Here is a 17,096-nt window from a genome sequence, read left to right on the forward strand (position 1 = left end):
AAGAATGGAGAGGGAGAAGGCATCTTGCTCTAGAGTAATCAGCATAGGTTCTGACACGTTTTGGTGGGCTCCTAACAAGCTCATGTGTGATTAGATTTATTTATGCTCAGTTTGAGCATAAAGTGCTTGGAATTATTTTAAATTCCTCCTTAGCCCCTAAATACACTATTTCATGTATCAGAAACAGGAGCATTAGGCTGTTTTCCCCTAAATAGTTGTCTAAATTGCAAGAGCATGTAATGAAATGACCTTGTAGTCTTAGGTGTCTTAGAGCTATTTGATTTGATTGTGGGAAGACACTGTGGTGTTGTAAGTAGTTGGTTAGGAAAAAAGTAATAAAGAAGATACTGGTACAAGGTTATTTATTGAGAGGTACTTTTGTAGTCTTAATGCATTGGTCATCCGTGGTTGGAAAGTCAGTTGCAAAGGAAATAAATGCCTTCTTGGTAAGGCAGCTTGTCTCATATCTGATCTGTAAAGTTTCCTCGCCTTCATTTTGAATTTTTTTTTTTTCAACGTGTTTTATTTATTTTTGGGACAGAGAGAGACAGAGCATGAACGGGGGAGGGGCAGAGAGAGAGGGAGACACAGAATCGGAAACAGGCTCCAGGCTCCGAGCCATCAGCCCAGAGCCTGACGCGGGGCTCGAACTCACAGACCGCGAGATCGTGACCTGGCTGAAGGCGGACGCTTAACCGACTGCGCCACCCAGGCGCCCCACCTCACCTTCATTTTGGTGAAAACATAAAAACAAAACAACCAAGCATTAGGTTTTTTTTTTTTATACATTTATTTATTTTTTATTTTGTTTAAAAAATTTTTTTTAATGTTTATTTATTTTTGAGAGAAAGAGTGCAAGTGGAGGAGGGGCAGACAGAGACGGAGACACAGAATCTGAAGCAGGCTCCAGGCTCTGAGCTGTCAGCACAGAGCCCAGCGTGGGGCTCGAACTCCTGAACTGTGAGATCATGACCTGAGCCGAAGTTGGACGCTTAACCAACTGAGCCATGCAGGCGCCCTGTTTTTTTTAATGCTTATTTATTTTGAGAGAGAGGGAGAAGTATATGTGCACTTGTGCACAATCTGGGGAGGGGCAGAGAGAGAGAGAGAGAGAGAGAATCCCATGCAGGCTCCGCACTGCCAGCACAGAGCCCCACCTGAGGCTCAGTTCCACGAACTATGAGATCATCAAGACCTGAGCTGAAATCAAAATTCAGGCGCTTAACCAACTGAGCCACCCAGGTGCCCCCAAACATTATGTTGTAAAAAAAATGTATTTTTTTTTTTAATTTTTTTTCAACATTTATTTATTTTTGGGACAGAGAGAGACAGAGCATGAATGGGGGAGGGGCAGAGAGAGAGGGAGACACAGAATTGGAAACAGGCTCCAGGCTCTGAGCCATCAGCCCAGAGCCCGACGCGGGGCTCGAACTCACGGACCGCGAGATCGTGACCTGGCTGAAGTCGGACGCTTAACCGACTGCGCCACCCAGGCGCCCCATAAAAAAAAAAAAAAAAAAAAATGTATTTTAATAGTATGGCATGGTAATAATTTGCTTGCATTCCCATTTCTAAATGATTTTAAGGTCCTCTGGCTGTAAATCACTGGGGAATAAGTAGAAGCTTGTATAAAATGTAGCCCTGTGTTAAAAAAAAAATTTTTTTTTTCCTGAAACTAGGCTGAATACAAGTTCTTTTTCCTGTGTTGTGAGTATGATCTCCAGTGGCCAGATGAGAAATCCGTTTTTGACAGATGGCATGGGTCAGAGAATGAACTGTGGGTTGACCATAGTCTGTTTGAATCAGTAATGTTGGTAAACACCTTTATGAAAGAGAAATGAACTAAAGAACTTGAACTAGTTTGTAGAAGATAATGGTAGGGCTGGGATTTATGTTAGGCCCTTAAATCTCGGCTATTGTTTTGTTTTTGTTTCAAATAGCTGTGATCAGATAAAATTAAAGGTCTAATTTAAGCTTATAAAAAACCAGAACATTTAGAATTAAGCTTGGAATTTCTTTCCTCTTCCCAGACAGAGATTTTAAGTGGATCGTTAATCTACTTTTGGTAGGTGAGGAGGGTTTGGAACACTTTATAAGGGCATATCCCCAAAATAAGACTTTTCAAATCCTTTGACTAATGTTCTTACAAATCAGAGGCATATTGGAAAAGACTAATAATGGTAGTTTCATTTATGTCCATCAGTTTGAAGTTCAGACCATTCTAAATTATTTTAATGATTTTTTTGGTAGAGACTGCTTATATGAGTAAGTGAAGCATATTTCATATTACTGTTACTTAACAAGGTACATTTTAGGAAGTATTAGAGGAAATAAGCTCTCAACTAAGGCACTAACTTGTTTTACTGCTATTTACAGTTAAACTCTATGGTAACATTTTTAATGGTAACACTGACAGCCATTTAATAATGGGGTGTAGTTGACAAACATAATGTGTTGTCATTGCTAATGTGCTACATGAAATGTTCTAGTGGTGCCCATGAGTGTAGAATCAATTTAGTGTTTTGTCACTTTTCTCTTTTTCTTTCTCTAGTGTCTTAAAGTGTCCTTATCCAATCTCATTAGGATAATCTTATGTTTAAAAAAAATTCCCAGTGTTTTTGCATTTCTGTCCTTGAAGCTAGATGGAAGAGAGAGACTGCAAAATGTGAATTCCCTCCCCCCTTTTTTTCTTTTTTAATAAAGTTTATTTATTTTGAGAGAGAGAGTGTGCACTGCACCATGCATGTGAACTGGACAGAGGCAGAGAGAGAGTGGGAGAGAGAGAGAATTCCAAGCAGGCTCCTCGCTGTCCAAGCAGAGCCCATTGCTGGGCTTGGTCTCATGTACCTCGAGATCACGACTTGAGCCGAAATCAGGAGTTGGACACTTAACCAGCTGAACCACCCTGGCGCCCCTCCCCTCTTTCTTTAAAGCTGATTTATGTTGGTTTCTTAGGTCTTTTGCTAGGTAGAAAGGAAGATAAACCTCTGCCTATATGATAAATGCACATGGGGTTGGTCTTAATTAAAAAGCAACCTAAGGGGCACCTGGCTGCCTCAGTCAGTAAAGCATGCAATTCTTGATCTTGAGATTGTGAGTTTCAGCTCACTTTGGGTGTAGAGATTACTTAAAAAACAAAAAACCAAAAATGCACAAATTGGTGAATATAAAGAGAAAGGGATACTTAAGAAAAAGTTCTCCATTTGCTCAGGACCCTATCGTCTGGTACTGTGCTTGTTAAATGGGATATGTATAATTTAGGCAGAACTTTTAAAAATATTTGCTACTTTTTTTTTTTTTTAATATATAAGCACAAAGATGGTAGTATATTTCTGTTACGATATGCCAACTACTGGTGATTTCTTGAGAGTCTTCCTCTAAAGGAAAGACATCATAACTTAGAGCTATTTGAGGGGATAATCCTCAAAATATTTGTATAGGTCAGATGGTATTCTTTGCCAGAGTGGACATTTACATCATACTGACAGGGGTTTATCCTCTCTTACTTTGTCTCGGTTTTATAGTTTTCTCTATTATGTCTAATTACTGCTTTATTCAGATAAAATATTTGAGGAACACTGGTTTCTCATCACTCTGATAAAAGATCTCCATAAGATAAAATTAGATGTTTACAGTGCTGACTACATGTATTTGAGAAGGAATTTTGGTCTTGGATCATTTTTCAATAGTGATCAGAATTGCAGTATTAAGAATAGGTATATAAAGTACAGTTAGTTCACTTAAATCCCCGCTGTGTACTATGCAGCTATTCTGCACTAGATATTATCCTGGAGAAAATAACAATTTAATGTAAAAGATCTTTCCTTTCCAGGATTGGCCATTTGATGATGGAGCACCACCCCCTAATCAGATAGTAGACGATTGGCTGAACCTGTTAAAAACCAAATTTCGTGAAGAGCCAGGTTGCTGTGTTGCAGTGCATTGTGTTGCAGGATTGGGAAGGTAAGGTCTTCCTTTTTTGTCTGTGAATTCATTATCAAAAACTTCACTTTGGTAGAAATTTGTATTTATGGCACTAAATATTAAATTGCCTGAAAGAAAAGGAAATGAGAGCAAAAACTGGTGTAGATTTCTTGAGACAGCTTTTTGTGTTTCATTGGTTGTCTGATTCTAATGCCATAATAGGTTTAGTAGATGATCACTCAGAAATTGTGTTGAAACTGATTCAATGTAATTAGCTTATTTGAGTTAAAAAAAATATGGTCTTAATTCAGTATTTTTTTTCCTTCTCCTTATTTCACATATTCAATTTTTAAAAAAATATTTATTCGTTTTTGAGAGAGTGTGAGTGGTGAGTAGCAGAGAGAGAGGGAGACACAGAATCTGAAGCAGGCTCCATGAGCTGCCAGCACAGAGCCTGATGCTGGGCTCGAACTCACGGACCGTGAGATGATGACTTGAGCTGAAGTCGGACGCCTAACTGACTGAGCCACCCAGGCGCCCCCTTATTTCACATATTCAAAGGCTTAGGACTTTGAAATAGGCAACAAAATGAAAATAATTTTAGATTTTGAAGAATCTATATGGGGTTAATTTTGGATTGAGATGAATGGGAAGTTAATAGGTGGAGAGAAGATGGCTGAACTTCAAACTCCTGAAAGGAGATGTAGAGAGAATGAAAAATGATGTTGATTTCAAAGCCTTTTTCCTGGAGCACTGTGTGGAATGGTGCCGCAACACTCTCATCGGCAGCAGATTAAATGCCAGTTTATGACGTGCACTTTGACTCAGAACATTAGTGCAGGCTGCTTTTGCCTCAAGGTGGTGGTGACTCAGGCTGTTACCTCTGCTTAGCCCTTTTGTTTGCTGTTTTCCTTTTTTTTCATATCAGTGTCTTACAGTTTCTTCTTCAGGGTCAGAAGCTTCAGTCTTTATTCTGAGGGTGAAGGTAGTGTTCTAACTGGACTTGGCAGTTTTGTAACTAGTACCTATTCTAGCAGGTAGTCCAAAGTTGGTGCCAGGTAGTAGATTTTTTTTTTCTTGTTGCAATTTTGTATATATATAGTTTTTAATTTTTTTTTTAATTTTATTTTTTCAAATTTACATCCACATTAGTTAGCATATAGTGCAACAGTGATTTCAGGAGTAGATTTCCTTAGTGCCCCTTACCCATTTAGCCCCTCCCCCCCCCACGCCCCCTCCAGTAACCCTTTGTTTGTTCTCCATATTTATGAGTCTCTTCTGTTTTGTCCCCCTCCCTGTTTTTATATTATTTTTGTTTCCCTTGCCTTATGTTCATCTCTTTTGTCTCTTAAAGTCTTCATGAGTGGAGTCATATGATATTTGTCTTTCCCTGACTAATTTCACTTAGCATAATACCCTCCAGTTCCATCCACGTAGTTGCAAATGGCAAGATTTCATTCTTTTTGATTGCTGAGTAGTACTCCATTGTCTATATATACCACATCTTCTTTATCCATTCATCCATCGATGGACATTTGGGCTCTTTCCATACTTTGGCTATTGTTGATAGTGCGCCTATAAACATAGGGGGTGCATGTGTCCCTTCGAAACAGCACACCTGTATCCCGTGGATAAATGCCTAGTAGTGCAATTGCTGGGTTGTAGGGTAGTTCTATTTTTAGTTTTTTGAGGAACCTCCATGCTGTTTTCCCGAGTGGCTGTACCAGCTTGCGGTCCCAGGTAGTAGACATTTTCAAACATCATTTCCCTTGTTAGATTTTTTTTGTGTGTATTATTTTATTGTTAAGGAGTCTGCTTCTGTGACTGTCATGAAGCCCAAGCTGGGTTCACAGTAACGAGTCCTGGAGGTAACTATATCTTACTCTGGACTCTCTGATCAGGATCCAGTCTTCTGTCTCTCCCTCAGCTGAAAACACAGACTCCCTAGGCCCCAATCCCTGCCTTCCCATTCCTGGAAGATGCCAAATCCAACTATGTAGGAGGCTTTTTCAGAGGAGACAACTTTGTCTTCCCAGAAGACAAACCCTCTCCTTTGCTTTATGAGGCAGATAACATCTCCAAACCAAGGACAGGTTGGGACCTGCTCAGGCCTCAATGTCCCTTGTTAGATGTTAAAAAAAAAAAAAAAAAAGATACTTATATAGAAAACTGTTTGTAAATACCAATTTTCTGACACTCTCGTAGCTCACAGAAAGGATTTTGTTGAAGAAATGTAGCACCTTTTTAGTATTTGTTGAGGAAATGATATTAAAATGGATTTGTAATGAAAATTCTGAGATGCTTAGTATGGATGACACACTTGTTCACTTATTTTGCTACAGTACTGGTTAAAGGCCAATGAAGAATTTTTGATGACATATAATGTGAAAATTTGAGATCTAATGTGATGGTGCTTTAAATAAAGATCTCTTAACGAGGTGTAGAATTTAGTGCTTTACTAAAAGTGGGTAACACCATAGACCCTATCATGATACAGACATTTGTATAAGGAAAATAGCAGCTATTTTAGTACACGGAAAAAAAGGGAAGCTCAAACTTCGTGTTGTTTTGGTAATATGTAATCCTGGATTAAAAAAAAAATCCTTCAGTTCCAAAGACTTGTGGATATTTACAGATGCGTTTCTCTCTATAGGGCACCCGTGCTGGTTGCACTTGCTTTGATTGAATGTGGAATGAAGTATGAAGATGCAGTTCAGTTTATAAGACAGTGAGTAGGAAGTTTTATGTTCAGAAACACATAAAGCAAGACCATACAAGAAGAAGGAATTACGGAAAGTACCCTTTTGTAGTATGGAGTAACTTGTTGGTTTAAAATATTGTTTGATCGAAGAAATCAAAAGTGATAAACTTGTAACAGTACTGTTGGCTCCCAGATTTAAAGATTTTTTAAGTTAGGTGGCAAATTTGGACGCTAAAGAATCTGTCCAATATGACTTGAATATCTAGGAATCTTTAAAATGAATAGGTAGTAGAATCTCAGAGATCGAGTGACTCTTTTAGTGGATGTCCAAAACACCTTTCAAGTGCAACTATGACCAAGAGGCAAGGGAGAATCTATAGAGGAGCAGTTAATCACTTAAGAATCTTAAGTGACCTGTTCAGGCACAAAATCGGGATGGTAGTGCCCAGACAGAATCTTGGCATCAGTCTGGAATAATGGGCCATGTTATTTTGTTGTCCAGAATTCTTTGGCAGTTAATACCTTGTCCTTTCCCTTTCAGCCTTTTCTTTAAAAAAAAAAAAAAAAGAAAAAGAAAAGAAAAGACTGTGACAAGAGGTCATGAAATGTATGGTAGCAGCTCTAGGAAGGTGGCATATTTCAAGGAATGCCATCTGTGCCTGCTGCTTCATTTAATACTTGGTCATTCATCAGCCCCTTCTCTTAAGAAGTGATACTGTACAAGGAATATACTGGTTTTCACAGCGTGAAGTTAGAAAAGCCTTAGGCCATAAATAATGCATTTCAGTGAATCAGATAGCTTTTTTACATGATAAAGTTTGTCATTCTTGTATTTTCAGAAAAAGAAGGGGAGCATTCAATTCCAAACAGCTGCTTTACCTGGAGAAATACCGACCTAAGATGCGATTGCGTGTCAGAGACACCAATGGGCACTGCTGTGTTCAGTAGAAAGAAGTGTAAACGAAGGCTGACTTGATTGTGCATTTAGAGGGAACTCTTGGTACCTGGAAATGTGAATCTGGAATCTTAACTGTGTCACCAAAGTAGCGATGGATTCAGTACTCCTCAACCACTCTCCTAATGATTGGAAAAAAGCAAAAAAGAAATCCCTCTATAACATGAATAAAATGTTTAAGAAAAGAAAAAGAGAAAGAAAAAAGGGATTAATTCAGTGAAGGATGAGTTTGCTCCTAATTGTTGGAGTTTGAATTTCTGTCAGAATTGAATTATATCAAAATCCCCTGTCTTTTTTAACTTTTCAAACTAGGTCTCTAAGGAAAACCAGCAGAACATTAGCCTGTGCAGAACCATCTGTTTGGGGAGCACACTTTTCCATTATGCTTGGCACATAGGTCTCCCTGTTGTGGGACTTTCTTTCTTTCTTTTTCTTTTTGGTGGTGGTGGGCGTATATTTTTCTCTTCTCTTCTTTCCCCATCCCCCCACCCCCCACCCCCGATACAAGTTGTAGATGGAATAGGAGAAGCCCTTGTTGCTGTAGACGTGTGTGCAGTCTGGCAGCCTTAAGCCCACCTGGGCACTTTTAGAAAAAACAAACAAAAAACCAACAAAAAAAAAGAAACAAAAAACACCAAAAAAAAAAAAAAAAAAAAAAAAGCAGTGGCATATATATTATATGATCCAGGTGGTTTTTAGTCTTTACTGATGATGGGGTGTTCATGTTAGTTTCTTTTCTTGAAAACCCTATTCAACATTAGGCAACGTAGCCAGGAGCCTTTTGTTTTGGTTTTGTTTTGGTAAATTAGTGGGGAAATGGCATTTTAAAAAGAGTCTTTCTTCTCAGAGAACTTAGCTGAGAGTCGAATTCTTCTCTTTTCCAACCAATGAAGCTAAGTAGGTATCCCAGAAACTTTTGCTTTCTGAAGGGGAGCGCTCCAGGCCATCACTAAAGGTGTGTCCAGGCGGAGAGTTAGCATACTTTGTACATCACCGAAAATTGTGGGTCGTAGCATTACTCTGATTTTCTGTCTCATGTTATCAGAGAATGCCGATAGTTTGAAGTTTTTATTCGGGATTTACTCGTACTATGAATTTTTGAGAATGGTGGAAGGAGTTAACAGCAAAGATGGGGTATTTTGGACTCGAGAAATGCCTGTGATGCATATTTTCCAAACTGCCCCCTCTATGTACAGTTAAGTTTAACCACTGATTGCCTTGTTATTTTCTTACTAGGTTCTTTATGAGATTAAAAAAAAATCGCTGGTTCAAAACCAACAATGCCTAGTGAGTATGTGTCCAGAGGCCATCCAGGGTGGCAGAGAGACCTAAAGCAACCCAGTGAATAGCAAAGGGACTGTGTTGTTGATGAAATGGTGTAGTATCAGTTTTACAGATTCTTTGCTGGGTTCATTGTGCTGATCTAGAGAAGCTGTTTTTCTGCTCTTTTGCAGAAAGCAGTCGTGACCGGGCTGCACTCACAAAGCAAGTTGAAGGACACCATCCAGGGCTCTTGCACCCTTCATCTAAACATTACTTAATAGTGCTCTGCTGCTAAGGATTTGAATAAAGGCTTAGGGTCATCTTGTCTTGCTGGAATTTGCTATGCAGAGCCATAAACTTCCCATTTTTTTTAGGATCAGCTAGGCCAGTAGGAATGGACCGGGACCTTGTCTCACACTGATGATACCTCAGACGTTGGCTGGCTATGTGAACTGCCTATTTCCTGTGCCGGAGTTGTTCTGATTTTTAACTAAATGAAAGTATGTAGGTTCTCTCCTCCCCCATCCCTGAAAACAAAACAAAATAATGCTTTCTGAAATTGTTTCTAGAGTTTTAAAGTGAAAAATGATGGTACTCTCCAAAATTCTTTATTTCAGAACATTACAATAGATTCCATTAACGTAGGTTCAAGATCAAAACAGCATACCATCTAAACTCGGACTGTCTGTTGACTCCAAGGGTTTTGATCAATACAATAACAAACTTTTTCCCTTTGACATGCTCTGATTTTTGTTGTTTGTGGGGAGTGTGTGTGTGTGTGTGTGTGTGTGTGTGTGTGTGCGTGCGCGCATGTGTCGGGTGTATATGTGTGTGCAGTGTCCAGCAGTATCAGTGCCTGCCTGAGTTAGGAAAATTACATTCCTGGTTCTGTATGAGGAGAAGGGTGTATAAAGCGACAAGAAACATTATCCCTCATTTTGTTTTAAATTACATACTAATGTTAATTGTTCTCAGAACTGGATTTTCTTCCTCAAAATTAAAAGTTCTTTTTTTCTTTTGGATTTAATGAAGTATTGCTAGCTGAAGCCAGTTTGACATGGTGAGAGAGATGTCAGACTGATGAAAGGTGTGCAGCCTGATTTAAAACCAAACCCTGAACCCTTTTAAAGAACAATAAAACATATTTTACATGCTCTTTGTCTGTGTATTGTTCTCCACCCCAGGTTGAATTTCATTTATGTCTCCTTAGAAAACTTAGTATTCTCAAGGTCTGTTTTGGATCCTGCTAATTACTGCAAGGAGGTGAAATAATTAGAGGCTGGGAAGTTCAAAGATTTCATGCCACCCAGGTGTTCAATACGGCAAACTTAACTGCAGTTGGGATACATCTGGTACAAATTCGGGGTTCAGTTCTTGGACACAACATTGTAGGAATTCAGCATCTTATTCCACGGGATTTTTTTTTTTTTTTTTTTTTTAAGCTACTCGGGAAGAGGTGGGTTCCCAATAACTTGCTGGCTTTTAGGACCAAAGGATTTGTTTATACCATAGGTTTTGGTGAAGCATTGCAATTTTTTACTTGAACTCTTACAGAACAGTAAGGAAGGAGGAACATTATATATCCTAGGTCTGGGGTGGGGAATTTCCTTCAAACCATGGGTCAGCATCCATCCATTCATTCAGAAAACAAGCTTATCTGCTACGGTACTAAGGACGAGAAGACAAGACACTGTTCGCACTGTGAGGACCTTAGTTTAGGAGAGGAGTTAGATCTGTAGATGTTAAGAACAGAGTAAGCAGATACAGTACTGTGTGACTTAAAGTTCATTGAGCCTCCTCCCTGTTTTAAAGTTCCCACCTTCTGGTCTTCATTATCTAGCTTCCATTCAGTGGGCTGTTGTTCCATTCACTTGGCTACATGGCAAATTGCCCTGCCGCATCTCTTTCTTCATTTTACTTGCCTGGCTCCATTTTTGGTGAAGTTCAGCCCGCCCCCTTATTTGCACGTGTGCACTTGTGCAACTGGACACGCTAACTCCGTGTCTGTGTTTAAAGTCGTGACCTTAGATAGACCTTAGTACCGTCTGACAATCCTGCTTCATTTCTCTCTTTGATTTATTTACTCCTTGACTTTCCTCGAGAACACTTAAATGTTAATTCTTTCCCCCTTCTCTCAGTTTGTGGCCTCCCCCGCCCAGACTAAGAAAATAGAAACAAGGAAATTTCCGCAGGCTCCTGCCTGATGGCGTCTCTACTTACCTACATGCATCTCTGCTTGTATGCTCAGTCTTTCCTTTGGTTGTATGGACAGATTGTCCTGGCCCTTCTTCAGGCAAGCTCTAACACTTGTGTACTAGATTCCATCACTGTTCAAAGGGCCCAGATCCAGCCATTCTTCCTTCTGTTCATTAACTTACCTCTGCTAGATCACTCCCGTCAGCCTTTGAATGTACTATTATTTCTTCCATGTTAAAATCCTGTTTGACCCACACTCATCCCCTTTGCTCTTTATAGCAAAACTCAAAAGAGTTATGTAACAGTACACTCTACTTTTGTCTTTTGAACCCATTCCAATGAAGATTTTGATTCCACTGAAACTGCCCGTGTAAAGATCACTAGAACCTCTGTGGTACTTAATCCAGTGGTCAATTTTTTTTTTAATGTTTATTTTTGAGAGAGAGAGGCACAGAATCCGAAGCAGGCTCCAGGCTCTGAGCTGTCCACACAGAGCCCAACGCAGGGCTCGAACTCAAGAACGGCGAGATCGTGACTTGAGCTGACATCGTACGCTTAACTGACCGAGTCACCCAGGCGCCCCAGTCCAATGGTCAGTTCTTAATCCTTAACTTTTTTTTGACATGTTAGCATATGACATAGTTAATCACTCTTTGAAATGCTTTCATTTATTGTGGTAGGAGGAGTAATGCCTCCCAACCCACTACCCCATGTTCATACTCTAAATCCCTGGAACCTGTAAATATGTTGCATGGTAAAAGGGACTTCTGGCTGTGGTTAAGGATCTTGAGATGGGGAGATTGTCTTGGATTATCTAGATGAGTCCAGTCTAATTGCGTGAGTCCTTAAAAGCAGAGAATCTTCCCTGGCTGAGATCAGAAGGAGATGGGACTAAGGAAGAATGGTCCGAGAGATGCAGTGTCGCTGTCTTGGAAGATAGAGGAAGGGGGCCTCCAGAATCTGGAAAAAGCAAGGAAACGTTCTCTTTTAGAGTCTTCAAAGAGGAACTCAGCCTGCCCATGATTTAGGCCCATGTAGGACATCCTACAGAATGTAGGATGATAGATTTATGTTGTTTTAAGCCACTAAGTTTGTGTTAATTTGTTAACAACTGCAATAGAAAATGAACAGAGTTTTGCTTTCTAGGACAGATCTCATACTCTGAGGTTTCACCTAGTTTAGCAGCCACACCTTAGTCTGAGGTTCTGGTTCTTCATGATCTCCACCTCTGCTTTATCTACCTGGACTCTATTCTCTGGACTCCAGACCCATTATTCAAAACCTACTTGACATCTCTCATGGATGTTCCATAGTTCAGACAATTTCAATTCCTGCTCAACTTCAGTGAGAACTTCCATGACTTTCACTTTAGAATTGCCCCCCCCCCCCCCATTGGCATATTCTACTGTGTGGCTATGCTTTAGCCCTTAACAACCATTTCACAAACTTTGTCTCTTTCTGCCAGCTCCACAGGGCACAGGGATTTTTGGTTTCGTTCACTGTATCTTCACCTAGAACAGTGCTTGGCATGTACCGGGTGCTCAGGAATGGTAATAGATCAATAGATAAATGATGGTATTATGGAGAATGAGTGACAATCTGGCCTGGAGCAGGTTAGGAAGTTCCATGGTGGTCACATTTGAACTGGGCTTTGATGTGTGAGGTAGAAAAGGCTGTTGCATGAGGTAGCACTTGACGTCCACTAGGATGGCTAAAATAAAAACAAAAACAAAAACAAAAAAAAAAACGGTGGACAGTGACAAGTCCTGGCAAGAGTGTGGAGAAACTGGAGCCCTCATACCTTGCTGATGGGGATGGACAGTGTGGTGCAGCCTCTTTTGAAAACAGCCTGGCAGGTCTTCGAGAAGTTAGACATAGAGTTGCCATATAACCCGGCAATTGCAATGTATCCAATATCCAGTTCTAGATATGTACCCGAGAGAATGGAAAACATGAGTGGTTGCTTGGGGCTGGGGTGGGGGTGAGGATGTGGAGTGGCTGCTGATGGGTATGGGGTTTCTTTCTGTAGTGACGAAATGTTCTGGAATCAATGGTGATGGCTGCACAACACTGTGAATGTACTGAAGCTGGGCTTTGAAGAAAATACATTTCAGGCAGGAAAAACAATACAAGGGAGTCGATAAAGAGGAAGGTATGTTCGGGAGAAGTGGCATGATTTGATATCTCTGGAGGGGATGGTTTATGCCAGGCAGCTTTGGTTGTCCTGAGATTCTAGGAAGCTTGCTAGACACTCCTCCCTTGTGCCTCCCTCTCCATCCCCAAGGTTACAACTAGTTGGGTCAAGAGATAGACAGCTGGCCCAAAGCTAACCAGCGGCCCGCAAATTCTTACTTTTAACTGAGGGAGACTCTTGGATGTTGAGAAGCCAGCAGGGCCGGTGCATATGTTGGGTCATAGGTGAGCTGAGTAAACACAGGACAAGGAGGAGGATGGAGTTGCAGCTTAGGGAGCAAAACATAAAAGACGATGGCCCGGGAGCTGGGTAGAAATGCCTCGGCCCCAGCCAAGTTCCACTTTGCCATGAGGCCTTCTCGGTGATTCCTGCCCCTTCCCTTGTCCCTCGTGTCCCTTGTCCCTAGTTTGTGTCCGTTGCTTCATAACCAACAGAGCCTAGACTTTGATGATACAAACGGCGTGTTAAGTGCTGTGACCGAAGCACCCATAGGAGGAGAGATGATCTAGTCACTAAGTATTTGAGTACACACCACATACTACACACTGTTCTAGGCACTGAGGATATGGCAGGAAATGCTCTGCCCTGACAGGGCTTAAATTCTAGCTGAGATGAAAGGATAAACAGGTATGCCACCAAGTAATACATGTTTAGATAATGATTAATGCTCTGAAAGTTGGAAGAAAGTAAGGCAGGTAAGGGGTTAGTGACTGGGGTTATGTATGGAGTTAGATGGGATGGTCAGGGAAGGTCTCTGAGGAAGGTAAAGGAGCCTACTATGTGCAATGCTCTGTGAAGGTGCTGGAGGCACTTTTCAAGTAGTGGCCATAATAGCATGTGTAAACTTGAAAGGGTCATGATCTTGCGGTTTGGGAGTTCGAGCCCCATGTCAGGCTCTGTGCTGACAGCTCAGAGCCTGGAGCCTGCTTCAGATTCTGTGTCTCCCTCTCTCTCTGCCCCTCCTCTGCTTGTGCTCTGTCTCTCTCTCTCTCTCTCTCAAAAATAAAGTAAACATTAAAAAAAGTTTTAAATAAACATTTATTAAAATAAGTAAATAAAGATTCATTAAAATAAATAAATAAATAAATGTTTATTTATTTACCTCGAGAGAGAGTGTGCCAGTAGGGGAGGAACAGAGAGAGAAGGAGAGAGAGAATCCCAAACATGGAGCCCAATGTGGGGCTTGATCCCATGAACCATGAGACCGTGACCTCAGCCGAAATTAATAGAAGCTTAACATCCTGAGCCACCCCATGCCCCCAAGAAACTCTTCAGAGACCGTACCTGTAAACCCAGTGCCTGATTCGTATTATTCATGCAACCAATACCAGTTGAATGAAGGAAAATGAATTGCAGAGAGTAGAAGTTGACCGTTCATGGACGGTGAGTTGACGATGGCTTGCAGGAGGCCAGGACAGAGGTGTTGGGGCCTCATCTAAGGGAGCCGCAGAGGAATAAGGTGGAAAACTATCTTTTCTGTCAGCCACCAGCCTGGATTATACGAAACGATGACTGGTGTATCTGCATTCACATTTCAAGGGAGTAATTTCATCAGCTGTGATATCTGGCCTTGGGGAAAGATTTGTAAGACGGCCCCCACCTCTTGTTTTCTCTGCAGATCACACATGCAATGAAAGCAATCAGAACACCTCACTGCCTGCAGCCTGGTCAACCGCCCTGGAAGACTCGCTGGCCCGTGTGACCACAGTGCCATGCCTTTGCTGTTCTGGGGTCAGGGCAGTCAGGATGATGAAGGAACACGGGGTGAATCCTAGCCAACATCGGCCGAGTACAGCTGTGCTCAGAATCTCACAGGCATTTTCTCATGTACTCTCCATGGGCTTCTCCTCATTGTTAACCCCATTTTGTAGATGAGGAAACTGAGGAGGGAAATACTAAGTAATTGGCTAGGCCAGTATTTGAATTAGGGCCTGATTTCTAAAATGCTTGCCTATACTGCCATAGCAGAATGGGACGATATTTATGTTCAGGATGTTGCTGTGGGTTTTTGCACTCAATGCGTCCCTGTTAATTGAGCTGCACCTTTGTGTGCGTGCGTGTGTGTGTGTGTGTGTGTGTGTGTAGCACACGTATGTGTGTGTCTAGCAAGCCATTCTGTCTAGTCAATGGATTTAACTTATGCACACTGTGTAATGGGCCCTACCAATGACAAACCAGGATGTTTGAGCAGAGTGGTTTATAGTTTATAATTGGCCTCCCATTACTGTTGGCTGCTTCCCCTGCACATAGAGTCGTACTCCAGGATTGGTATTTGATTTAAGAAATTTTCGAATTGATTTTATCTTCAGTGCATTAATGCGTGGCCTAAATTCCTGCAGAGGCATTAGATAACCAGCCTGGACATGCCTTAGCGATCGTAACCGGATCTGAGCTGCCAGGGCCACAGCTTTTATTCAGCAGAGATAAATCACTTTTCTGAAAACACTTTTCTACCTAAGCCCTGTGACTTATTTTTTTAGGGTCCCTCAAGTTTAGGCCCCTTGAAATTGGAATATATTCCCCAGATCATGCTAAAACACACAAATGGGGATGTGTTCATACAAGTAGGTTTAATCTTTATCTTCCTGTAGGAATGGAACACATAAATATTCAAGGAATGGTGTGGAAATCAGCCTAATTTTCAAGGGTGCACAATTGTAATGTTTTTTAAAATCAGGAAATATGAAATATGACTCCAGTAATGAACATGCTATAAATGTAGCTGAGTGCATGAAAAACTGGAAGGTGTTCTGCAATTTCATGAGGATTAGTGTAGGTAAATGTTTTTAGGGGAAATTTTTTTTCAGCTCTTGAAGTGCCGAATGGATCACAGCTGTATGAAAATACCAATTAATCATCTTCTAATGCTTTTATGCAAATGATTATATTTGACTTTCATTTAGAGTTGCCATTAACACCTGGAACCCTAAGATTGATAACAGGTAAAATTTTAATGAATACATAAATTAAAGATTTGAATCATGTTTAGATTAATTTATAGCACTTTTATTCATGAAAAGTCCTCCTAAAATGTAAAAATCATAGGATAAGACAGAAAATAGAGAAGAGGAGACAGTCTTTGAACTTACTCATTTCTTTACTGGTGAAAAAAGATGATTTGGGAATGCTAAACTCTGCAAATATTTTTTCTGCCCTTTGCAATAATTTGCTAGGGTGATAGGCCTGTGTATACCACAGAAGACTTTAAAAAATTTTTCTCATGCCCTGAGACAACACTGGTCTTTTTTTTTTTTTAAATGAGGATTTTCCTTGCTATACACTGTCCTTGCTTGCTTAAAAAGTATTTTTTCTGGGATTCCTGGATGACTTGGTCGGTTAAGCGACAGATTCTTCGTTTTGGCTCAGGTCAGGATCTCATGGATTTGTGAGATGGAACCCCACACTGGGCTCTGTGCTGATGGGGGCATGGAAGCTGCTTGGGATTCTCTCCCCCCCACCCCCTGCCCTGCTCCTCTCCTACTTGGGTGTGCTCTCGTGCTCTCTGTCTCTCAAAAATAAATAAATAAACTTAAAAATATTTTTTTCCGAATGAAAGCCAAAGTAGGGTTGTTGTAGAAGTTTTGGGAAATACAGAGGAGGTAAAGAAATAAACCCCATGGTCCTGCCATTCAGGGACAACTGTTGTTAATATCACGATGTATTCCTGTCACTTCCCCGCCTCTTGCCATGTGTAATTGTAATTTTATGACTATTTTGCTTTTTCACTTGCATAGCCACAAAAATATTTGCAATTTATTGAAACTTTATCATGTGCCAGGCGCTGTGCTTATAGTGTTTTAGGGATATTATCTTTTGAGTGGGAGGTTGTATTATCTCCATTTTATGGATTAGGACATGAAGGC

General features: G+C 40.7%; 1 protein-coding gene and 1 long non-coding RNA gene across 4 annotated transcripts in view; both read left to right on the forward strand.

Moving 5' to 3' along the window:
* Positions 1-9,999, forward strand: part of PTP4A2 (protein tyrosine phosphatase 4A2) — a 31,255-nt gene extending 21,256 nt beyond the window's left edge. For 2 of the 3 annotated variants that reach the window (XM_047086053.1, XM_047086054.1), the window contains exons 4-6: positions 3,833-3,963; positions 6,578-6,652; positions 7,465-9,999. In XM_047086053.1, the coding sequence (XP_046942009.1) occupies positions 3,833-3,963; positions 6,578-6,652; positions 7,465-7,573 (315 nt within the window). In that variant the 3' untranslated portion in view covers positions 7,574-9,999. The remainder of the gene's footprint in view (positions 1-3,832; positions 3,964-6,577; positions 6,653-7,464) is intronic. The other variant, XM_047086055.1, reaches the window with a different exon arrangement.
* Positions 10,000-11,594: 1,595 nt separating this feature from the next.
* LOC124516259 (uncharacterized) lies at positions 11,595-16,212 on the forward strand. The gene is made up of 2 exons (XR_006963008.1): positions 11,595-13,191; positions 14,852-16,212. It is a non-coding gene; the product is annotated as an uncharacterized LOC124516259 (long non-coding RNA).
* The last annotated feature ends 884 nt before the right edge of the window (positions 16,213-17,096 follow it).

Source organism: Lynx rufus, unplaced genomic scaffold, assembly GCF_022079265.1.
Source record: "Lynx rufus isolate CCGP_SWC_20201006 ecotype Redwood Valley unplaced genomic scaffold, mLynRuf1.p SCAF_2, whole genome shotgun sequence".
Taxonomy (NCBI): Eukaryota; Metazoa; Chordata; class Mammalia; order Carnivora; family Felidae; genus Lynx; species Lynx rufus.